A 22,818-nucleotide genomic window follows, 5' to 3' on the forward strand; every position below is an offset into this window, starting at 1 on the left:
CTTATTACCAGTTCACATCGCTAAGTTGGAGCTTGCGGGACCGGAAGGCGCTGCGATTTGCTGCAGACTTGTCGACTCGCTGGTTGGCAGGGATGCGTTTTTCAAAGGCTTTGGTTTATGTTAGGAGAGATCAAGTTCAGTTCATAGGTGGGGGACATACTCTCAACAGGCTCGGGTTCGTTGGCTGCCTCGTAGTTCAGCACGAGGTTCTTGATGCGTTGCTGCTCTTCCCGATCAGCCGCTTGCTGGCTGCGCATAGCAACAGCGAACGTTGAGTCGGATGGCAGGTCGATGGTGCGAGTCTATAAATCTTTAGGTTGGTTTGCTTAAGTTCTAAGGTCGATTCATCCTTACCTGCTGCTTGTTCCCCTTCTTTGTCATCAGAGAGAATGCCATGGTCTTAGGCGCAAACGGTTCCGGCACAGGCGTGGGAGCCTCAGACGAAGCCTCAGCAGATTCAGCGGACTCGGCCAATGTAGCGTCGCGAGGAGGACGCTTCATTGGCAGAGGAATATCAAAGACAGCCTTGCGCTCGAAGCGTCTAGAGTCCACGCTCTCGGCCATCATCTTCTCAAACTCGCGATCAAACTCGGCCTCAGCTGCGGGATCCCGCTCCTCCTCCTGGCGTGTAACAACAATATGCTCATCTTCAGAGTCGCTCTCGTCTTCACCTTCCGGGTTGGGACCAGATGTTTCAGCCTCAGCTTCGTCGCTCGATTCACCTTCTTCTTCGATCTCGGGCATCGCATCATCTTCCAAGCCCTCGTCTGAGGAGCTGCTCTCAGCGTCTTCCTCGTCGGGCTCGATGGGGCGCTCGGAGTCGGGCATGTTGTAATTTTGAGCGACTGCCTCGCTGAAGAGACGAGTTGCCTCTTCGAGGTCGGTAGCTAGCTTCCATGCGGGTCGAAGGGAAGAAAAAGTATCTTGGACTAGGAAATCCACGTCCATGGGCATTGGATCCTTGGTGAAGAGGTAATACTGGAAGAAAGTAAGGAAGAAGTCTAGCTTCTTCTTCGCTGATCCACGATCGAAGCAATGGCCACAGGTATCAAGCAGCGTACAGGCCAGACGAACTCGGAAAAAGTCATCAGGGAGATCCAACAAGCTGAGTTTTCCGGGAACTGGGGTTCCGCCTTCGTGGCCGAAAGTGACGATGCGGTACAGCGTATCAAATATGACAGGAGAGTCAATCATCTTGTAGTTGTAAAGCTCACCCAGATATTTTATTTCGGCAATGCGCTTCTGGTTGAACTTGAAGTCGTTCTGCTCCAGGCCCAAGATGACTTGCTCCAGGACGTTGTCGACAATGCCGATCACAAAGTCCTGGTGATACCGGTAGAGAGCGCTCACAAGAATTGCCAGAAGATGAATACTGCCATATTTCACCTTGACCGGCTTACTGAAAACATGCTCCAGGATTTCAACAACTTCCTGCTCCTCCCAGTGGAGTTTGCGGACAGTCTTCAGGATCTTAGTGTAGTTGCGCTTGTTCATGTCCAGGTAGATGAGTCGGCAAATATATTGCTCCATTGGAGTGCGTTCTTTCTGCTGGATGGCGGGCCTCGGCGGCGGGTCGACATAGTAAATAGCATTCTCAATGACCATGCGCTCGTTCTGAGCCAAGTGCTGAACGGCCTTCTTTCGGCTCAGCGTCTCCAAGAAAGAGGCCATTCTTGGTGCAGTCTCAGGGTTACGTAACAGGTAACGACCGCAGTTTTCCAAGAGGTTTCCGATGATTTCGATGTTCATCCGAGAAAAATCGTCGAGAGAAACTTTAAAACAGTGGAAGATGATGTGCTCTGGCACCACGCCAAACTTTGTCAATTCTGCCAGGTAGCGCACATTTCCCATGCGCACTTGGCCCAGGAATTCCTTGGCCTTACGCCGTTGGAGACTCCGAAATTCTTCGTCGAGGTAAGTAGTCAGTCCCTGCGGAATATCTGGTAAATACTGCCCCAGGGTGGCTACCAAACGAGAATACAACGGCAAAAGATCAGTGCGTCCTTTTGGAATATCAGAGACAGCTTTTACCAGCCTGTTGCGAGACGCCTTCGAATTGACGAAACAAAAGTCTAAGGCAAACTGATCCACCTGGTCTTTGCTTTGCAGCTCCGGAAGCTTGCTGAGTAAAGTATCAACCTGAGCACCAACTGTCTTGCTCGCGATGGCAGTTGATTGATCGTCTGCATCTGCATCAGCTCTTTCCTCTGATGTTTCAAGTTTCTCAGTCTCAGCCGAGGTCTCGCCATCAGACTTCTTCTTCGTGGATTCTTCTGTGTCGCTTTTCTTTTTCTTGCCATCTTCGAGTAGAACCGCAGGCACTTTTCCTTTCAGGTCAACAAGGTTCTCGTAGAAACGGCGTTCTTCCTCATCTTCCCAGATCCCAGCGCCGTCACCCTGTCCACGAAGATAGTCGGTGGTCTTCACCAGGCCGATTGCCCCACTCGAGGATGCATCAGTGGTTTCCTTCTCAACTAGATCGGGCATTTCGGCCCCCAGGGCCTCGCAGAGAACCTGAGTATTGGCCACGAGCTTCTCTAGCGATTTGCTCTGCTTCTCGAAATTCGACTGGCGGTCTTCAAAGATTTCACCACTCTTGACGTATGCCTCGGCGTTGCGACGGCTTTGGCTTGCCAATGCTTTCTGGTCTCGAACCACGTGGGCTTTCACATCATCCAAGTACCTGTTCAAAATGTTCTTAAAGCGCTGCTGGGTCTTTTCTGGTGCCAAAGGCGGATCTACTTCAGCTGCTTCAGTAGCACCCTCGGTATTCTCCTGCTCAGTCGCAGTCGTAGTCGTAGCGCCATCAGCCTCTACAGTCTTCCGACCATCCTCAGCAAGTTTCGCACCGAGAATATCCCAGCTAAAATTCTTGACGAAAAGCACTGCAAGCGGCAAATTGCTATGATCGCGGTCGTGTCCAAGTAGCTCTTTCAAAACCTCCAGCGGAAACGGTTCAGCCTGCTTGTCTTGATCCTTGGTGACTGCGGCAGGCCTTTTAAGCGGGGCATCGGGCAACTTGCCCGCGATTCCAGAAACATTGTCTGTAGTCTTAGCGCCCAGGTCCTCCGGCCGCTCAACGTCATCCAACGTCCTAAGCGCACATACAAGCCACAGTTCTGTAACAATGCGCAGAAGAACTCGGTGTCGCGACAAACGTTCCTTTTCCTCGCGCTCGCGTAGCTCGCCTGTCAAATTCTTGAGAGCCGCTTTATCCGGAGAACTCAGGCCGCGGCCGAGTAACCAACCAATCTGCCTAGTAAATTCCGCTGGACCGAATCGTTGATGTAGCGCGCTGACGATCTCAACACCGACAGCGATTTCACCGGGAGTCTTGAGCTTGCATAAGCCTTCGTAGCAGGCGGAGATGATCTCGGACAGATACTTGTGCAGCGAAAGGGTGCGAATATCGGATAGAAAGGTGGACTGTGCTGAGGCGCTGATTCCAGTACGAAGACGTTTGATGAAAGCGGTATTCTTCTTCAGGGCTGAGTCAAGAGACTTGCTGACAGGGAAGACATCTATGCGGACGGGTCAGTTACTCAGAGCTCAGGAAGGACGACAATGACTTGTAGATTCATACCGGTTTCACCGGCCCAGGCTCGCTCGTTCAAATCGCGAAGCTCCCCTACAGAGAAGATGTCAGTGGCCGATCGCGGAGACCTGGAGTGGCTCTCGCATACTTTTCCTCTGGCGGTCCATGGCCATGGGTGCGGTCGGGGCCTTATCAATCGAGGGGACCCTTCAGAACGTCAAAGAAATGAATGTGACGTGATCGCCACATTGGGGAAAGGGAAGGTAAGTGCAGTGAAGCCTGGCACACAAGGGGGGTTGGGGTTTGAAGCTCCTTGTGCGGGCGGGATGTTCCCAAGGCGGTGCGGAGGTTCACTTTTTATCCACTACGTAGCTGCCCACTCTGATCTTGTGAGCTCGATGTGTTATTTTGAACTCGACTACTAATACAACGTGCCTGTTGCTCGATCACTTGCTCTCCTCGTTCTTGACCAACACTCCCATTTAGTGTTCTGTCTCACTAAACCCAGACTCCCGACCCTGTTCAACTTGCATGAATCTTTCCTGCATCTGATGCTTCTGGTCCTGCGCACTCCAACTCTGCCGGCGATCGAGTCGTGGTGTCCAGTTATGCTCGGGCACAATGTCATCTTTGGCGCCCTGTGGCTTATGGCTATCATGAGGTTCGTGCTCGAGCGGAAGGGTTGTTTGCTCTCGAGAACGATCAGGGAAGGGACCCTGAGGGCTAGTGGACTGCATAGTGCTTGGTGCTTGGTGTTTGGTGCTCGGTGCTTGGAGCTTCGAGCTTGGAATATTTGCAAATTTGGTTTCAATCAAACGAACACTGTAGTCATAGACCGTGAAGAAAAATTTACAGGAGAAGTTTGATCTGGCGTTGATGCGGGGTTTGATCCTTCCAAGTGGCGAGTTTGGTGACGGTGTAGACATGATGACATGAAAAGCTAAGGTACCCTCGGTACATGGTGACTTGCTATGGATTAACTGAGTATAGGCAATCTTGAAGGCAAATTGAATGCGGCCCAGCAGATGTCTTGTGGCCTAGGTAGGACCTGCTGGCCGATCATTGTGAGATTGTATTCCTAGTCCGCAAATAGTACTTGATGGTCGCTACCACGAAGCGATTCAAGGTACCCTGAACACAAACCCCGCAGTAAAACCGGGCCGTAATATTTGAATACAAACAATTTGGAGCAATTCGCCGTTAAACAGCTTATTTGTGACGCAATTCAAATTCTGTGAAATTACCCAATCCCTACTTCATTATTAAACAGCTTCAGTTTACAGGACTTCATTCAAGGACACCAACCACTCAAAATAAAGAACAAATCATGGACTAGGACTTTTAAAATTCAACAAGCTAGCGTACAAGTCATAACAGCGTTGAGCCCTCAACCAAGGCCGCAGCAAACAAGAACAAAAAGGAAGGATAAGATACATGATTCACATCAACCCAGTTGCCTGGTATACCAGACAATGCACATGAAGAACAATTGTTTCTGGCGAAGTGTCAATGGGACCATTGGTGTAGGCCAGCAAATGGCAAAACGAGGATAAGGCCATCGAGTCCATAAAAGGATCGTCTATCAAGCTCACGTTCCAAGGGAACAAACTAACGAGAAACAAGGACCACACATCGTACATCTCCATGCTGGAACCAGAGGAAAGTTGGAAAATAAGAAAAAGAAAAAAAAAAGATTAAAATCAGGGTATGCCTCACGCCACGCTATGCGAGTCACCGTGCCTGTCGGGGTGACTTAAACAACTGTAAATATGTACTGAGAGCCGGTTCATTGGGATATGGAAGGGCCGAAGTTTGTAGGGATGAGTTGGAGCCAGGCTTTCATTTTGGCTTACGCCAGAAGTATTGCTGGTATGGATTAGCTATGATTGGGTCTGGAGTGAGATCAGGGAAGCATACCTTGTGCTGCTTGCGGCAATTACGCAGACCGGGCTTCCTCAGGTTATTTACGACCGTCTCACGGCGCATATCATCATCGTCATAGTCAGGGATGTAGTAGTACTCGCTCTCGAGCGGTTTGCCAGCAGCATCTTTGCCTTCACGAGCAACCTTGCCGATGCAACTTGTGTTTTCAAGAATGTAGCGAATTTCAGCCCGGGCTGGGCCGGAGAGGTTGTGTGTATTTGATCTCCAAAAGGACGGGGGAAGATTGTTGAGGATGGTCGAGAAGGGAGTCGAGGATAGACGGGAGAAAGCAAGCTGATTCACAGCATGATTGCGTACACGCTCGAAGCTTTCGTTTTCGGGCTGGGACCGATCCTTTGTCGGTGTTTGGTCATCACCTTCCTTCTCATCCTGGGTTGTGGATGGCTGCCGTAGAGACTGGGTAGGCTGAAGGGGCTGGGCGGGCAGCAGGCGTGGTGAGCGGACCGGGCGAACGGGAGAATCACCGGCATGGAAAGAAGCCATACGAGGAAGCAAGTTCTCACCAAATGGACCGAAAGAATGGATGATAGGGTCATTCTCCTCGTCATTATCTGACTCGTCTCGGGTCTAAAGCTGAGATCGCTGGATTGAGAGCTCTGGAGAAGGGCAGCGGCTCGACGAGCGCTGTGAGAAGTCATGCCACCAACGGTATTGTGGCGTTTCAAAGGAGAGCCTTCATCTTCATAAACAACAACTGGAGCACGGGCACGGGAGGGGGTAAAGATGGGCGAGGATGGAGGGATAGCACGTTGAACGGCAGGCGACGGCGAGACAGGGGAAGCCAAACGCTGGCCCTCAACAAATGGGCTGTCCTGAAGTACTCTCATGGTGCGCTTCTGGGTAGGGGTAGTTTCATCCCAAGTTTGTTCAGAGTCCGTGGACGGACAATCTTTTCTATCATTCTCAGTGCGAGGCCATTGCACCAAAACACGAGCCTCGTGTACGTCAATCATAATGTCCGCATCCTTGATATCTGACGTAAAAGTCTTTCCCTTGGCCAAGTCATACTTTTTGCCTTGACAGTGGATCTTGATTCCATTCCAACCCATGCACATGATCTCAACCCTATCCCGGTCGAAGGGATTCGGTGCCGGCTTGTACGTGGCCTTCACATGAACACGAGAGATCATACGGCTAGCAGCTAGCTGGTGCTGGCATGAAGCACTTGAGCGTCCCATGAGCAGGGGTTCACCGTTCTCAGGCAGCATGAGTGTAGGGACGGCGGACAATGGAGCACGTTCGGGCGCGGCAGAGAAGGTACGACGCGCCGACGGGCGAGAGGCAGAGATACCGGGCGGCGAGGAGGACATAATATGAGTCGAGGAGGTTGGGACCGGTGTAGGGTAGGTCGACACGGCGGGTTCGCGTGCAACACGCTTCTGGGGTCTCGGGAGAGAGGGCGACGAGCTCAAGGGTTCAAATGCAGGCAACAGGGCAGCAGGCCGCTTGACACCGGCCGCTGGGCCCAGCGAGCTTCTGGACGGTGAGGAATCCATGATCCAAAATTGTGCCGAATCCGCACGAGCTCCTTTTTTTGGTGAGCGAGGACTTGAGTCGAGCTCAAGGGACTCGCGTCGTGTGTTCCCGCTAGAAAACAAAAAGAGGATGAAAACGTGTAGATGAGGACCAAAACCTCTTCTCAAGAGAAGAATAGAATGGATGGAGAAATTGGAGGGGAAAAGGAAGGACAGGCCTGGGAAGGAAAAGGTGAAGAAGGTGTGTGGTGGTGGAATTCCCTGGGGCGGAGCGTCTCGTTCGCCCTGCGCGGAAATGCACGCTTACAGCCCGAGACGCGTTCGATAGGCGCCGACGAGGGTTCACGGGCTCCACTATCCTCTCACGAACCCAATTGACCTCTCGCAAGCTGTTACGGGAGTCGATGATTACGATTTTTAGTCTCAAATTTGCAAAGTGCAATGACTTACACTGTATATGACCATATCATGGAGCTGTCGTTTCTATACTCGAGATCTGACAAAGCGCGGTCGCGTCTGAAGTCACGTGTCGGTGGATCATGGCCGCACGCGAGTCGGAGTATGCAGTATGACAGTCTCCTCTGAGTATGTCTGGTAGTCGTGAATGTCATCTGCGGTACTGATTGACTTCTATATAAGGTAATATGCCATTATTAGCCTCACTGAACTATGTTGTGATGCCTGGTGAGCACTCCAAGGCAAGCGTAAACATCAACGAAAGCTTCGGCTATAGAAATGATGAGCGAACCAATTTTACCCTATTCGTACAAGGCCAGAACAAGGAGGCCGGTTTCCGGTCTGGTTGGCAAAACTTTTACGCCAATTTCGACACGCCTGTCAAATTCTGCTCTGCGGGGCTCAACGCGGGCGCGCGGTGACCGTTACGCCCATTTCAACCGCGACGGACAAGTGGAAAAAATACAATTAAGTGAAATCTGGTAGAGCTGTAAGACTGTTTCTCACCCGAAATTGAATGGAGATTGATATAAGAGGTTTGATGTCGTTCTCGCGCCAAGTAAAAACTATCTTTCATCGCGTTGAAACTTTCAACACGATGGTGGTAAAGACCGTCAAGATACCATGCAGGCTAGCCAAGTTTTGATGTGACCACTTCTGATAACACTTTGACGCAGCTCTGGTTCCTTTCATCTTTCATGGCTCTCCATAATTAGCCCCTGTTCGCTTACTTGAAGGGTCTTGATTGGTAGAACAGGAAGCGTCTGAATTACAAGAATTTACTTCCCGCTCCAGTCCTCCAGAGGACGAATATCCCTCCATAAATATTTGAGAACATTGAGTCCGGTCGCTGGTAAGCTAAAGAATCTATTCCTCGCAGATCACAGACGTCAAATATCTGCGCAAGAATTGTGTCGAACTTTGCTCGTTCTTTCCGCACAACCCCTCCGGTGAGGGGCATCCGAGTTAAGTTCAATAGGACCTAGGGCGGGTTTATTTCACGCCGCCCACAGAGCTAACATAGGTACCTCACGTAGTATGAAACATTTGAAAATCTTCGAAGAAGCAAATTCATATGGTCAATCTTGTACATCATGTACGGCAATGATGCAATGGCGCATGTACGACGCCTGGGGCAGGTCTGGCCATTGCCAAGCCCATTTCGGATGGATCACATTGCTAATGAGATCATTAGGGTATTTAGGTTACTGTGGAAATATCATAGCTCGTCGTTCCCCAGACTGGTGCGATCGTGTTGAACCCATGCACCAGTGATCGTGCTGGGTGCCAAGAGAGGATTGCAGGGGTCCGTGGATCCGTTTCCTGGTTCGCGTGCGTAGTCGCGTCCGCAGGGTGATTGGGAGCGATGATATCACGTTTGGCATGATGCTTCAGTAAGAAGAGCATTCATGGCATCGTGGATAATTCAAGGGAGATGAGAATGAAAAGCGAGGTAGAGAAAGCCAAGGGACGTCGAGTCCCTATCAGAAAGTTGCACCAGGTGATGAGATAGACAGACCAGCTGTCTCGAAATCAACCTGACAAGCACTGCATTAAGGACAGCAATCAAACAGTCACACCACGCCAATGAAAGAAAGAGACGATTTCCTCCATCCCGATAAAAAGAACACAATGGATAGATCTGATATTCAGATTGGTTGCACTTGAGGTACTGAGATAAATCTAGCCATAGAGTACCCTCAATGTTTGAGGGATATCCGCGAAAAGAAAAAAAATAACAAGGATTGAATTTCCTCCCCAAAGGCCCACATCAAGCACGAGATAAAATTTAAGATACACAGAAGAAAGCAACCCGTCAAGTAACAAACCGTGATATGGACAGAAGCAGCACCGAAGGCCAGCCGAGGGTTTTGCCCTTGGCAGGCCTTCAATGGCGGGTTCAAATGAAAAAAAGATAAAAAGCTCATCCAAGTCCGTGGACCTTTGTATTTTCTTGGGGCGGAAAGCGGGGGCATTAAAGGAGACGCTTAGTCGTAGAAGACGAAGTAAGCGTCGCCAGAGCTGGAGCTGACCTGTAAGGAGGAAGGTGATCAGTAGATCTCAAGATAGAACAGCGTGTGGTGAAACTTACCGTACAGCCGTTGCCGCTGGTGATCTTACCGGCGTTGTTGTAGAAGTTACCGGCGCCGTCGTAGCTGCAGTTGTCGCTGAGGTCGTCACCAACGAGCTTGACCTTGAAGTCAAGGTTGGCATCGGTGGTAGGCTCGTTCTTGAACATAGAGAGCCAGGTGGAGCCGGCAGAGTAGCCAACACCGAAGTTCATGGGAGCCCAGTTACCGATGGGCTCGGAGCCATCACCCCACTGGCAACCCTTCTCAGCGGAGACACCCTTGTTGTTGACGTAGTACTGAGCAGAGGTAGTCTTGTTTTCCCACTTGAAGTAGGTCTCACCGTCGGGGCAGGTCAAGGGGTGGGAGGCACCAGGAACAGCAAGCAGCGGAACAGTCTCAGACTCGGTTCCGGGGTAGTCAGTGCGGCAAACAGCGACCTGCTCAGACAGCTCGTTGCGGATGTTAACACCGCCAGTACCCTCAATACAGATTTGCTGGTATTCGGTGTTGGTGCGGTAGAGCTTGCCATTCTTGCACTCGAGACCACCAATAGACTGGCCAGTGGAACCTTGGGTAGAGGGCCACTGGGACTTTTGGTATCCCGGGGGGCAGGCGTATGAGCACATGGAGCCGCTGGTGCAGGAGTCACCAGTGACAGCGGTAACAATCGAGCTGATAACCTCGTCGACCAGAGTGACGTACTGGATACCCGACCAGCCACCAATGCCAAGGTAGTCCAGGGCAACGGCGCCGTAGTCGGAGGGGAAAGTAGAGCAGTCGAGCTCTCCATCGGGGAATTCGGAGGTAATACCGGCAGCAGTGGAGGAGCTGGAGCTGGAGTAGCTGGTCGCAGCCGCCGAGTAGGTAGAGCTGGAGGACGAGCTGGTGACGGCCACCACGGTGCTGGTGCTGGAGCTGGAGCTGGAGGACGAGCTGCTGGAGATGATAGCAGCTGCGGTCTCAAGCAGGACCTGGGCAGCAACAGTGGGGGTAGGGGTGACAGTGCTGGTGCTGGTGCTGGTGCTGGTAGAGCTGGAGCTGGAGCTCACGCTGGAGCTGGTCGGGCAAGCAGCGGGGATTGGAGCATCGAGCCATTCGAGCTTGTGATCAGCGAGACCAGCACAGGCTTCACTCAGGCTAATTTTTTCGGGAGATCCAGAAGCGTTGGGATCCATGACCACGAAGTCGTACACGGTAGGACCGGGGACGGCAACAGTCTCAGTCTCGGTGGCGCGCTTGTGGAAGTGGGCGTGGCCATGGCCGTGGGCGGCCGCCAGCGAGCCCGCCGTGGCAAGGGTAACGGCAACGGAGCTGGTGAACTTCATTGTGAATGGAGATCGATGTCAATTTGTGAATCTGTAGAGTCGTAGAAGCGTCAGTTACTGCAATCGCCAGAATGACCATTTTACCCTGTGTCCTTCAATCGCAGCCCAGGGACTCTTCGATTTTCGAATCTATTGACGATTCTATGCGCATTGAGTCCCAGGCTGCTGCGACAAGGCCTATCGCAACTCCTCCGCATTGTGCTCCATATTGGGTCGAGTGTATCGGGGGCGGTTTCACGTACATCAACGGCAAGCCAGTCGCGCGCTTTGGAAAGGGCTGTACAGATTGGGACGAAGAGAGCGACAGATGGTTTCCGTAAATGAACGTGGTAGAGAGACGAGTCCCTCAGGTCGGATGGGAAAACTTCAAGGATGGAAACAGGAAGAGAAGGAGAAGAAGAGAAGAAGGGAGCCCCCCAGGGGGGTGGCAGGGAGTCGGGCCACCATACGGTGATACCGCCCCACTGTCGAGAGGCACGAACAAAACGGCAAAAAGGGGTGAGACAAAGCCCCGAGGTGGACCCCCGTGTTTTCTTGCAGTGATCCAAGACGGCCTCGAAGGGCCTAACTGCCTTGGCATCCTAAGTAGAATCCATTTTCTATCGGTTTTCTATTGAAGTCCGTACCAACTCCCGTCCACTTCTGGATACTATGAGAATAGAGACCGTGGGCCTTGGGATGATGAATTTTCGTTGTTTACCTTCACATCTTGGCTACCGAAATTGCCATTTTCAGGGGTAGGCCAATCAGATCCTGCTGATGTCCAGGCGCCAGGAGATAATCTCCACTATTGAGCCAGGCACACCAGTCAAAGGCCGGCCATGGCTCCCGAATTCCCAGCGTACACTGTATCCATGGGTACCGATTGGTATTTCCGTGTGCCCATATTGTCAAGATTTCCATACTTACGCTCATCTCACTCGCACTATACAGGTTGCCGCTCAGCGCTTACCTCTTTGAATCCTATCCACGATGTGTTTCATCGTCCATTAAACTTTCAGTCTTTCTCCCCCGTGCCAAGCAACCGTTGCGGAGTGTTGCTGTATTGCTCCGCAAGGCTAAATCTGCACGTCTGTTGATCCCACGCCAGGGGCTGCTCTCTCTCCTGGCAGGGGACTCCGGCCTTTGCTGTCTCAACTGTTAGGGGGAAAGTGCCTGCGTCCCCAGCTTCCCATCCTTCCAGTTTTCACTCAGTTTCTTGTCGTGGACTGTTCTAAGCTAGGCTAGGAAGGGATAGGGTGCCCCTGTGCGTTGGGAGCCATGAAGGTCCACGGGGATGACGACTTTGAAGGGCTGTTTGAATTAACACAGGACACTTCTCCAGACTCCTGGTTCCTCTTCAGATCCCGCGTGCTCGCCAACTTAACCCCCATCAATCTACCCACGCTCGGTAGATGCCTTTCAAAGGGCGATAAGCCTCTAGGGACCCCATAGGAGTTGTCGATCCGCAGTAATCTTAATCGTCCGCGTCATGCTCCCCCGTTTCTAGTCCGATACAACTAGGCGTATTCTCCTGAGTCATTACATACGCTGGGGCTCGTGCGCCTTCATATCCCGAATTTACATCTGGCCTGTCTGTACTTGTGTGAGATCGGCCGTTAAACTATGCATTACAACTTGACATTAAGGGCAGATACAGGCAGTCGCAGTCGTAGTAGTAATGTAATTTATGGCTATACCAGCATAAATGGGTTCTAATCCATATCCGAACTCCGGCTCAGTACTGTCGTCATATCAGAATCCTGGTGCCTATCGTGTTGCTCTGGTCTCCCCCTTTCAGTTGTTTCTCCCAGACCTTGTCAACCTTCTTAGTTCTCTATCCTCCGGCTCGACTTCCTCCTTGCGAGGCGCCGCCGAACTAGTTGGGGAACTTGTCCAAAGCCGTGGATCCTCGCTGCTTGGGTGGCACCCCATACTAGTGATAGCTGACGTACTCTACCAGGCCAAAATCCCCGCTCAGAATCAGACGCTGAGTCTCTGTGGGCCACGGTCTGCATTTGTAGGAGTAAACGATCGCACTACAGTCGGCGCTTAGTTTCATATTGTGAAATTAAAATACTGTACTGCGAGACTTGGTTGCTCCAATTCTCCGTGCGACATCCGTTTGGACGCGCAGAGCATTGCTAGCCTTCACAGCTCGCATCCATATGCATCCTTGCAGTGTAGAGCTTGCAAAAGACCCTGAAGAGCAGTCTGTCTTGCAGCATATTTGTAATCATGGATATTACTTGAAGGCTTTGTCATTTGACTCTTAGCTGAGCCTTGACTGGGCGTGGCTCAGTCATGGTGCTAGCGGTGGCTCCGAGTCGCTATAAATTGGCGGCCAAGCTGCATTGGCACCCTGTGTGGCTTGTTTGGGGCCGTGTGCGGCCCTGTTGAGAAAGACGATCCTTAACAGATTACCCAGTAACTTCAAGGGTCTGAAACAGACCCATTTGGCGACGGCGCCTTGCACGAGCTTGTAAGTCACTCGTCAGTTATATGAAACAATGCCAGCGACAAGGTAGCTTAAGTGGGACATAGTGGTCATGGCTTTGCAGATGTCTAATTGTCACTTCGTATATACCTTCGAACTTAGAAGTGCGATGCAGATAGTACGACAAGCACCAATCTCCAATGAGTCTTTCGACGACAGAGCCCCGAGGAAAGCCAGGGCCGATTGCCGCCCGTGTTGGAGCCTGAGGCAAACAATGTCTTTAAGGTGAGCAGACTAGGCGTGTGTTCAGCACTTGAGTATAATGGGTTGACTTTCTAAGATAACATTGTGTTCAAAATTTATTAGTCTTCAGTTGATAGGACTTTGCGCCGAATTTTGGTCTTTGTGGATATACTCTTCTCTTTTTATTTCGATGAGATGGTTCTATGATTTCCAATATGTTCGGTGCAAATATGTATCCAAACTGCGCATTGATGGAGCTTTCCTTGAATGATGATAACGCACCTAGTCAAGTACTACAACATCTTTAGTCATTCATTTCTCTAAGTATCCTTCGTAAATCAGCCACATAGCATATATGCTTGTAAAGGAAAAGATGTACAATTGCTGCCTGAGGCTCAAACACGGGGTCCAGACAACCATGTGCCAAGCCTGGCAAATTGTCACCGCCTTCCGAGATTTTTTTTTTATCTTCGATAGCATCGTCGAAAAAACGGAGTCGAGTCTACAACCAGACAAGATGCCATCCTCTACTGCCCTCACCTCTAAGGTGTCCACTGGATCACCGTATCAGCTGGACCCACCCCAGGTTTGTCGCAATTCCCTCCTCAAGGCTCAGCGCACTTGCTAATTGTCTAAAGGTTGTCAAAGCCTCGTCCGCGCTGCTGCGCCATATCAAGTCTAATCAGGAAGCGAAGGAAAAGTCCGCAACCAAGAAGACCCTGATCGGCGACAACGACTCTGATGATGAAGAGACCCCTGTGAACAACGAGGCCATTTGGCTTATTCTCACCACCAAGAAACACGTCGTGGATAAGAACCGCCTGAAGCCGGGCAAGATCACCCTTCCCCACTCCCTCAACTCGTCGCCTTCTCTCAGCGTGTGCCTTATCACCGCTGATCCCCAGCGCAGTGTCAAGGACATTGTTGCGGACGCTTCCTTCCCCAAGAACTCTCCTCGCGCATTGAGAAGGTCATCGGCTTCAGCAAGCTGAAGGCCCGCTATCAGAGCTTCGAGAGCCGTCGTCAATTGCTCGCCGAGTACGATGTCTTTCTCGCCGATGAGCGCATCATCACTCGCCTGGTCCCTACCCTCGGCAAGATATTCTACAAGTCCAGCAAGCGTCCTATCCCCATTCGCATCCAGAAGATCGAGAAGGTGGATGGCAAGCGAGTCAAGGCGGACCCTAAGAAAAAGACCAACAAGGAGGAGAAGCGCGCCGAGTTTGCAGCTCCTCTGATTGTTGCCAAGGAAATTGAGCGCGCCTTGCACAGTGCCCCCGTTCAGCTCGCTCCCTCTACCAGCACTGCCATTCGTATCGGCTCCTCCAAGTTCACTGCTGAGCAGTTGTCGGAGAACGTCGCCGCGGTCGTCAAGGGAATGACTGAAAAGTTTGTTTCCAAGGGCTGGAGAAATATCAAGAACATTCACATCAAGGGTGCCAACACCACGGCCCTTCCCATTTGGCTGTCCGAAGAGTTGTGGGTTGATAATGCCGATGTGTTGGAAGAGGGTGCTGAAACCGCCGCCATCGAGAATGGTGCTGCCAATAAGAAGCGCAAGTCCACCGGCGAGGAGAAGGCCATTGAGGGCAAGAAGTCCAAGAAGACAAAGTCTGCTGAGGAGGAGGATGATTCCGCCGAGGTTGCGGCACGGAAAGAGAAGCTCCAGAAGCTCAAGGCTGAGGCCCTTGAGGATGCTGAGCCTGCCAAGCCCGAAACATCCAAGGCTGGCAAGAAGAAGAGAAAGTCCACCTCATGATCTGGTTTCATTTGATCTTTACCTAATGTTCTGCATGTAAAAGGTATCCTCGGCGTACAAAATATATCACGTGTCTTTCATTATGACTATATTCTGTTCTCATTATTCAAATTTCTGTTACACACTGTTCTGAGTGATCAAGTAAAAGTAGAGACAAGAGTAGAATCCACCAGAATAGGCATCTCCATAGCGTCATATCCCAAGGCGCAAAGATCAGGCTACATGATACCTGCATTAGCCGAGTCCGACCTCGGGCGGGCGGGTCTTGGCACTCCGACGATAACCACATCTTCAGATCACCGCGGATCGCCGAGACTCACACTAGAACAACTTCCCGGCATATTCGAGCGTAACGACCTCTCCACCATAGTTTCGTTGTCGCCATGATTCCTCTCGCCAGACAGTCTGTATTGTGGGCTGCTCGCTCGCAGATTTCCCCTGCCACAGCCCTCAGACAGCCCGCTTCGTCGGCGCTTGCTCGGCTCCTCTCGACTCTCGCGGTTCTAGAGCAGCGCGACGGTAAGCTACAGAACTCTTCCTTCTCCGCAATCGCAGCTGCACAGAAACTCGGTGGCCCCGTGACGGCCTTTGTGGCTGGCTCTGGTGTGAAGAGTAGCTCTGCAGCCGAGGCTGCTAAGATTAAGGGTCTCGAGAAGGTCGTTGCCGTGGAGAATGACGCCTACGAGAAGGTATGAAAATGATAAATACTGCATGCGAAGCTCGAGCTCTAGCTTTTGCTAACATTCATTGTTTCCCGATGTGTAGGGTCTTCCCGAGAACTATGCCCCTCTCCTCGTCGAGAACATCAAGAAGGGCGATTACACCCACATCGTCGGTGGCCACTCTGCGTTCGGCAAGAGCCTCCTGCCCCGTGTGGCCGCTCTCTTGGACGTTCAGCAGATCTCCGACATTACCGGAATTGAAAGCGAAGACAGTACGTACAATCCGGGACGACGAAATTAACATGTGACAGCGTCGGTGCTAACCACCCTGCAGCCTTTGTCCGTCCCATCTACGCTGGTAACGCCATTTTGACTGTTCAGTCAACCGACAACATCAAGGTTATCACAGTCCGCGGTACAGCATTCCAGGACGTCGAGACCGAGGGCGGTTCCGCCGCCATTGAAGACGGCGTTGACTCTAACGTCCCCGCCACGACTGAGTGGGTGTCCGAGGAGCTGGCCAAGTCCGAGCGTCCCGACCTGGCCACCGCAACCCGTGTTGTGTCGGGTGGCCGTGGCCTGAAGTCCAAGGAGGAGTTCGACCGCATCATGCTCCCGCTAGCTGACTCGCTTGGTGCTGCTATTGGTGCTTCTCGTGCTGCCGTTGACAGTGGCTTTGCCGATAACAGTTTGCAGGTCGGCCAGACTGGTAAGAACGTTGCACCTCAGCTTTATTTGTGTGCTGGCATCTCCGGTGCTATTCAGCACTTGGCTGGTATGAAGGATAGCAAGGTTATTGCTGCTATCAACAAGGATGCCGAGGCTCCTATCTTCCAGGTTGCGGATGTTGGCCTAGTTGGTGATCTCTTTGAGAAGGTGCCCGAGTTGACTGAGAAGGTCAAGAACGCTTGAATTGCGTGTGTTTTCCAGACCATTGTCTTTTTTTTTCTTTCTTTTTTCGTTCTGCGATGACCTTACCGACCAGGTCTCCTTTTTTGTTGAACCGTACAGAATACCACTAGAGAGCACTAGAGCCCGCAAAGGCCTAGTCACTGCAATATGACAAAGACCTACCTCACAACATGAACCCATGAACCCATAAATATCCTTAAATATAGAAGCTGTCCCTTTGATTCTCCAAGTACATTTCACAGAAAAATGACACAGAAAAAGGACATGGAACGATTCAGCCTGGGGCACTATGAATGGAATTGCCTAAATTGGACTAGCGCGTCACCACGCGTCGGCGCGTCTTAATCAGAGAGGGAACAAGTTCACCGTGCGATTGCCAGATACTCCAGACCCGCCAGACATGACCGAAACGTTTGAATGATCCCCTCATCGCCCAATATCCTCTCATCATTCGATCCTGCCCTTCACCTCCACTCCGAAGATCTCGACAACGCGCCTAATCTACCCTCCGAATCATTCTCTGACGATCTCGACGCAATCCACTTCCAGCGTCGCGAGCAAACCCGCAATAAAGTTGTAATTCAGCACCGGGCTTGGAACTTGTCGGATGTTTTTCGAAGTGACGACGATATAAGACCTGGTCAGAACCATCAAACTCATTGAGAGATATGAATGCTCATACGAATTGCAGATACTCCGACGAAAGCGTTCGAGAGAACTCCGCGGAAGATCAATAAGACGCCTACTCGCACGATTTCATACCTGGCGTCCTCGCCGCCCTTGACGAATATGCCGTTCATATCGTCACCTGCACCCGCGGCCTTGGCCAAATCGGACGGAAATGCACAGAAAAGAAAAGCGGCCGAAGCTGAAGAGACATCGACGCCGACAGAGCCCAAGCGGCAAAAGTTTGTCGGTGGATTCGTTGATGAAGATGATGACGGCGAGGACGGCCTTGCTGCTCTTGGAGACCAAGATTTCGAGCTGCAGGAATACCCCGAGCCACATCCGTCTGAACTTACTGCGATCCTGGAGCAGTCGCAGCTCCCTGTCCTTTCTCAACACGATAATACCACGCCCACAACTTCAAACTCTCAACCAGAATTGATCTCTCAACCCGCATCTGGTGCAACTAAAAGGTTGTTCCAAATTAAGACATGTACCGGCAAGACGCACCATATTCCTCTACGAATGGCCCAAGCTCCAGTTTCTTATGAGCGCATGATTGCTAGTCGGTCCGAGACCGATCCGGGCCGGGCAAGGAAAAGCTACTACGGAATCGAGATTCACACTTTGCTGGATGATGCGGCCAAGGAGACATATCTTAAGGCTTCTGAGCCGGCGCCGCCACCTCCGGTACAGGTTTCAATAGAGAAGAATGATGGTGATATTAAGCAGAAGAAGATGGATTCTATGATGTGGACAGAAAAGTACCGTGCTCGCAAGTTCACTGACTTGATTGGAGACGAACGCACACATCGCCAGGTCCTCCGCTGGTTGAAGGGCTGGGATTCAATTGTCTATCCTGGCTTGTCCCGGTCCCAGAAGAAAAAGTCCGGACAGGATAATGAGGAAGAGCGTGTGCATCGGAAGGTACTCCTGCTCAGTGGTCCCCCTGGATTGGGGAAGACCACCCTGGCCCATGTCTGTGCTAAACAAGCTGGCTATGAAGTTCTCGAGATCAATGCGAGTGATGAAAGAAGCAAGGATGTGGTCAAGGGCCGCATTCGAGATGCTCTGGCAACGGAGAATGTCAAGGGTGCCAACGTCGAGGTCGGCGAGAACAAGGTCCGCCGGGCGGCAAAGCCTGTCTGTGTGGTTGTCGACGAAGTTGATGGCGTCGTAGGAGGTGCTGGAAGCGGCGGTGAGGGTGGCTTTATGAAAGCCCTCATCGACCCTAGTGATGCTCGACCAACGAAACTCGAAGCAGGCAGAGAATGGTGGGAACAATGGCAAAAAACGCAAGGGCGATACTTTCCGATTCCTTCGACCCTTGATTTTGATTTGCAATGATCTTTACGCCTCCAGTCTTCGTCCTCTAAGGACTTCATCCATTGCGGAGATAATCAATTGCCGACAAGCTCCATTGGAAAACGTTGTCAATCGTGTGAAGCACATCTTCACCCGGGAGGGGATCGCCGCGGATGGTGATGGAGCTCGAAGACTGTGCGAAGCTGCTTGGGGAATGGGAAGCAAGAAGCAACGCGGTCCTAAGAGCTCTGGGTCTGCCGAGGGCGATATCAGAAGTGTCCTTGTTGCTGCAGAGTGGGTCGCACATAAGCTCCGGAGTGAGGGCTTATCTACGCGACTCAGCCGGAACTGGCTGGAGTCTCGAGTCCTCAACGCTTCGACAGAAGGCGGCTCTTTCTTCAAGGAAATGAGTCGTGGAGGTGTGCGTGAGATCGTGAACCGCGTCTTTACCGAAGGCGCGGGCTTTTCTGATTCTCCCGTGGGCATGACCTCTTTCCAGGACAAGTACGACGGGTCCAATTCCAAGGTACCAGTCGGGGTGGCTGACCTGCGAAAGCGGCATGCTATCAACCGTCTCCGGGAGATGGTGGATGCCAGTGGCGACCATGACCGATGCGTCACCGACTGTTTTGCCGCGTATCCCATTCAACAGTACCAGGATGATACCTTCCTCTCGAAACCCTGTGACGCATACGACTGGCTTCACTTTCATGATTCCATTTCCAACAAAGTCCATGCATCTCAGGAATGGGAATTGGCACCGTACCTAAGCCAGTCCGTTGTCGCTTTCCACCACCTGTTCGCTACGGCCCACGGCAAGACAGAAGCCGCTGACCACAAAGATGAAGACGGAGAAACCGAAGAAGAACACCCATTCTCTGGCCCTGAAAGCAGAATTCGCTGCATTCGAAGCACAGAAAGAAAATCGAGCAATTCTTACCGGATTTCACTCATCTCTATCCGCCCCAATGTCCCGCATGTTCCGCTCCACAGAGAGCGTCGTCACAGATCTCCTCCCGCACCTACTTCGCATGCTATCACCAGATGTCAAACCCGTCATCGTGCGCACCGGTGGCGATAATCGAAGCACAGCAAGCGTGCGCAAAGAATCCGAGCGTGTACTGGTTCAATCGGCCGTACGCGTCATGGCCGGCATGGGCGTCACATTTGAGAAAGTCCGCGTCGAGCACGAGGGTGGAGGCCACGGCGGATGGGCCTACAGAATGGAGCCGTAAGTGAGACCCCGTACTTCACAGAATAGAAGTACTGACACATACCCCACAGACCAATCGACTCGCTTGTCGCATTCTCAAAGCTGAATACATCCGGCTCCTCAAGTGCTAATGTTCCCGTTCGGTATGCGGTTCGCTCAGTCTTGGACCAGGAGTTCCGGAAAGAGAGCACTCGCAAACAATTCGATTCCCGGAACGCCGTTACGGCCAAGTCGATCCTAGGTAAATCGCCTAAGTTGGACGCGGCTAAGGTCATCAAACACGGCCTTCTCAAGCGGGACTTCTTCGGACGGATCATTGAAGAACCTGTTCGCGAGACCGGGGAGCATGATGGGCCTAACCCGTCGGATGAGATGTCTAAGGCTGGGAGGAAGGTGTGGGTCACCTACCATGAAGGATTCTCAAATGCGGTTCGCAAACCTATTTCGATGGGAGAGTTGTTGACAGGGTTGTGATTCTTGTTTCCAATGTTTTCCAGGCCAGCATTTTTATGGAGTTTTTTTTTTTAGCATGGTTTTTATCCGGACTACCCTATTTGAGCTATTGTTTATAATCATATGCAAATACGCAGTTTTCTTAAGGTGGTGATTCCTAAGATTGATATCGTGTGAGATTGACGAGACTTAGTATGAAATACTATATGGGATTACTTGGTAAGGACTCGGGTCCTGAACAGACAGTTATCACAAGTCCTATTATGCATTTCTTCGGCCTTATATTTTGAGATTGTATTTTCTGCGATTCATCTAGGATACACTAAAGTAGTCCACCCGCGTAAGGTGTAAACCCCAGCCAAGCACTAGCCGAGCGAGCAGCGAAAGCCAACAGATGGCAGCAATGTAGTGTTCGCTATGCGGTACCATTCTAGTGATCTTCGTATTGAGGTAACCTGATCCCTGTGGGGTCGTTCTCGGCGCCCACTTTGCCAGACCTTAAAGTGCTAGGGTGAAACTTCTTCACATAAGTCTAATTTCAGCTTGTCATGCGAATTATGGACTATTATCATATGTGCATGAACGCGCAATACGGCGTACAGAGTCAATTTGCCGAGTTCCTGTTAATTGTTTATAAATAATAGTTAAGAAATATCATGTAGCGACAATACTAACAATAGAACCTAATATACCCGAGAAACGAGTCGAACGTTTACGGCTTGCGCCACTTAAGCTTAAATTAAGACTGACCAATTTCATAACAAATTTACTCTTAATAGGTATTAAACTTATCAGATATTGTGAAAGAAGATACTGAATACTCTACACCTATAATTAGTTAATAAAGATGATAAAATAGTCTGAACCGTTTTGAGAAAATAGAAATAAAAGTACAATCTTTATGATGACACAAATTGAACAGCGCTAATTTGCGCAAGAGAAGAGAAGTAGCCCATTGAAATATCATTCCATTAAGTAATTGTCGCATCATATAGAGCAAGTAAACCCCATCTAGCCCATAACACCGAGGTTGGTTTTTTATGTTTCAGATATTAGTCTCGCAATTGTTTTAAGTCATAAATCACCAAATGCAGAAGCAAAAAACACATTCGAAATCAGTATTAAATATCCAGATCATTCCATCGTGATGAACGCATCGAAAAAGAAAAGGTGGTATCAAGAGTCGCAGGCGTCACAGGCGTCGCAATGTAAACAAGGTCATTCAACATGCACATTCAGCGCAGGCTGAAGTAAGTAGCGGTGGCCTCGTTGTGAATGGCTCGCTGGGCCAAGTTCTCGTCGATCGAGTTAATGTATTTGGGTTCGAAGGCTTTTGAGAAGAACTTCTTGCTGGCTTTGATGGAGCTTTTGAGGGTCGTTGCGGTGGAAACGGTGGAATGTTCTGAGGAGGCAGCTGAAGAGGCGCGGCGGGAGGAAGAGGTAGAGGTGGTAGTGGGTGTCTTAGGAACACGGGGAAGGGCAAGCATGTTGGCCATTTTGATTGATGGTGGTTGAGTTTTTTGGTGGTCAAGTCAAATCAAGTCAAGTAGACTGTTTGGTGGTAGATGAGATGAGATGAGATGAGAAGTTGGGAACTTTCAATAGATGGAAGAAAGCTATTTTGGTTTGGTTTCTTTGTGATGGTCTGATCGAGAATGCATTTGAACGATCATGGGGAATGGGTCTTATATACACGGGTCAGGCTGTACATTGCACAGGTCACTCCGTGGTTCACTCCGGCGTAAAAACTAGATGAAAAATCAAATCCCAGATATCCGGAAGCCAACGACCCACTCCGCAAGCCATCGCCGCGTCTTTGAACTCGAAATAAACTACAATTGTAAAAGATCAGAAAAAAAAAAGACGTCACAGCCGCTGTGGAGCCTGCGACGACACGTCGGACTAAACCTTCGGAGTTCGATCTTGCGTGGGTGGAACGGCGATGACCAACCATCCATACACGAGGTTCTAGTGCGAAGGCCGTCCATTGACAGAGTTAGCCCAGATTAGTTCATTGAGGCTGACATTGTCCCATACAGTAAATTGGACAACGGTCTATGCCGTGGGAGTAGCCCGGGAAGCGGCCTCCTAAATGGGAAATGGAGTTGCTCAGCCTAGACCCGCCAAAACTCGGGGGGAACCCAATTTGCTATAGATGTCACCAATAATCCTCTCGAACTACGCGACGAAGGGCGTGAAAGATGCTCGGCGGTTGCGCGGCCTTCAGCCTAATTGAGTCAGGCAGACAGCTCGGGGCCGTAGCCTAGCAAGTTACGCATCGGCATTGCATAAAGTCTAGAAGCCTCGAAGGCTGAAGGCTGAAATCTAGAAGTCTAGATTGTGACACCCAAGGCCCTGAAATCCAGAATGTAGATCACGCGG

The 22,818-nt window shown here is 50.9% G+C and overlaps 9 protein-coding genes across 9 annotated transcripts; 4 read left to right on the top strand and 5 right to left on the bottom strand.

Annotated features, from left to right (window-relative positions):
• Positions 1-4: 4 nt before the first annotated feature.
• N7477_007850 (uncharacterized protein) lies at positions 5-3,708 on the bottom strand (the record flags this gene model as incomplete). Its single annotated transcript, XM_056969513.1, has 5 exons — positions 5-108; positions 161-302; positions 355-3,521; positions 3,584-3,628; positions 3,684-3,708. 5 exons carry the CDS (start codon positions 3,706-3,708, stop codon positions 5-7), a joined length of 3,483 nt encoding a protein of 1,160 aa, XP_056819545.1.
• A 309-nt stretch (positions 3,709-4,017) lies between these two features.
• Positions 4,018-4,461, bottom strand: N7477_007851 (uncharacterized protein; the record flags this gene model as incomplete). Its single annotated transcript, XM_056969514.1, has 1 exon — positions 4,018-4,461. The coding sequence occupies one exon, from the start codon at positions 4,459-4,461 to the stop codon at positions 4,018-4,020; it is 444 nt and encodes a 147-aa protein (XP_056819546.1).
• Positions 4,462-5,374: 913 nt separating this feature from the next.
• fhdA (putative transcription factor Tos4) lies at positions 5,375-6,975 on the bottom strand (the record flags this gene model as incomplete). The annotated part of the gene is made up of 3 exons (XM_056969515.1): positions 5,375-5,401; positions 5,453-6,046; positions 6,127-6,975. The coding sequence occupies 3 exons, from the start codon at positions 6,973-6,975 to the stop codon at positions 5,375-5,377; spliced, it is 1,470 nt and encodes a 489-aa protein (XP_056819547.1).
• A 447-nt stretch (positions 6,976-7,422) lies between these two features.
• N7477_007853 (uncharacterized protein) lies at positions 7,423-7,832 on the top strand (the record flags this gene model as incomplete). Its single annotated transcript, XM_056969516.1, has 2 exons — positions 7,423-7,513; positions 7,612-7,832. 2 exons carry the CDS (start codon positions 7,423-7,425, stop codon positions 7,830-7,832), a joined length of 312 nt encoding a protein of 103 aa, XP_056819548.1.
• Positions 7,833-9,398: 1,566 nt separating this feature from the next.
• Positions 9,399-10,807, bottom strand: sun1 (SUN family protein UTH1; the record flags this gene model as incomplete). The annotated part of the gene is made up of 2 exons (XM_056969517.1): positions 9,399-9,443; positions 9,503-10,807. 2 exons carry the CDS (start codon positions 10,805-10,807, stop codon positions 9,399-9,401), a joined length of 1,350 nt encoding a protein of 449 aa, XP_056819549.1.
• Positions 10,808-13,983: 3,176 nt separating this feature from the next.
• N7477_007855 (uncharacterized protein) lies at positions 13,984-15,225 on the top strand (the record flags this gene model as incomplete). The annotated part of the gene is made up of 3 exons (XM_056969518.1): positions 13,984-14,052; positions 14,105-14,375; positions 14,414-15,225. The coding sequence occupies 3 exons, from the start codon at positions 13,984-13,986 to the stop codon at positions 15,223-15,225; spliced, it is 1,152 nt and encodes a 383-aa protein (XP_056819550.1).
• A 383-nt stretch (positions 15,226-15,608) lies between these two features.
• Positions 15,609-16,799, top strand: N7477_007856 (electron transfer flavoprotein subunit alpha/FixB family protein; the record flags this gene model as incomplete). Its single annotated transcript, XM_056969519.1, has 3 exons — positions 15,609-15,914; positions 15,991-16,159; positions 16,222-16,799. The coding sequence occupies 3 exons, from the start codon at positions 15,609-15,611 to the stop codon at positions 16,797-16,799; spliced, it is 1,053 nt and encodes a 350-aa protein (XP_056819551.1).
• A 417-nt stretch (positions 16,800-17,216) lies between these two features.
• Positions 17,217-20,457, top strand: N7477_007857 (putative sister chromatid cohesion factor (Chl12); the record flags this gene model as incomplete). The annotated part of the gene is made up of 5 exons (XM_056969520.1): positions 17,217-17,439; positions 17,491-18,663; positions 18,701-19,551; positions 19,613-20,001; positions 20,055-20,457. The coding sequence occupies 5 exons, from the start codon at positions 17,217-17,219 to the stop codon at positions 20,455-20,457; spliced, it is 3,039 nt and encodes a 1,012-aa protein (XP_056819552.1).
• Positions 20,458-21,671: 1,214 nt separating this feature from the next.
• N7477_007858 (uncharacterized protein) lies at positions 21,672-21,923 on the bottom strand (the record flags this gene model as incomplete). Its single annotated transcript, XM_056969521.1, has 1 exon — positions 21,672-21,923. The coding sequence occupies one exon, from the start codon at positions 21,921-21,923 to the stop codon at positions 21,672-21,674; it is 252 nt and encodes an 83-aa protein (XP_056819553.1).
• Between the last annotated feature and the right edge of the window lie 895 nt (positions 21,924-22,818).

Source organism: Penicillium maclennaniae, assembly GCF_028827695.1.
Source record: "Penicillium maclennaniae strain IBT 15551 chromosome Unknown utg000007l:1.0-4884863.0:1.0-4888362.0, whole genome shotgun sequence".
Classification (NCBI taxonomy): domain Eukaryota; kingdom Fungi; phylum Ascomycota; class Eurotiomycetes; order Eurotiales; family Aspergillaceae; genus Penicillium; species Penicillium maclennaniae.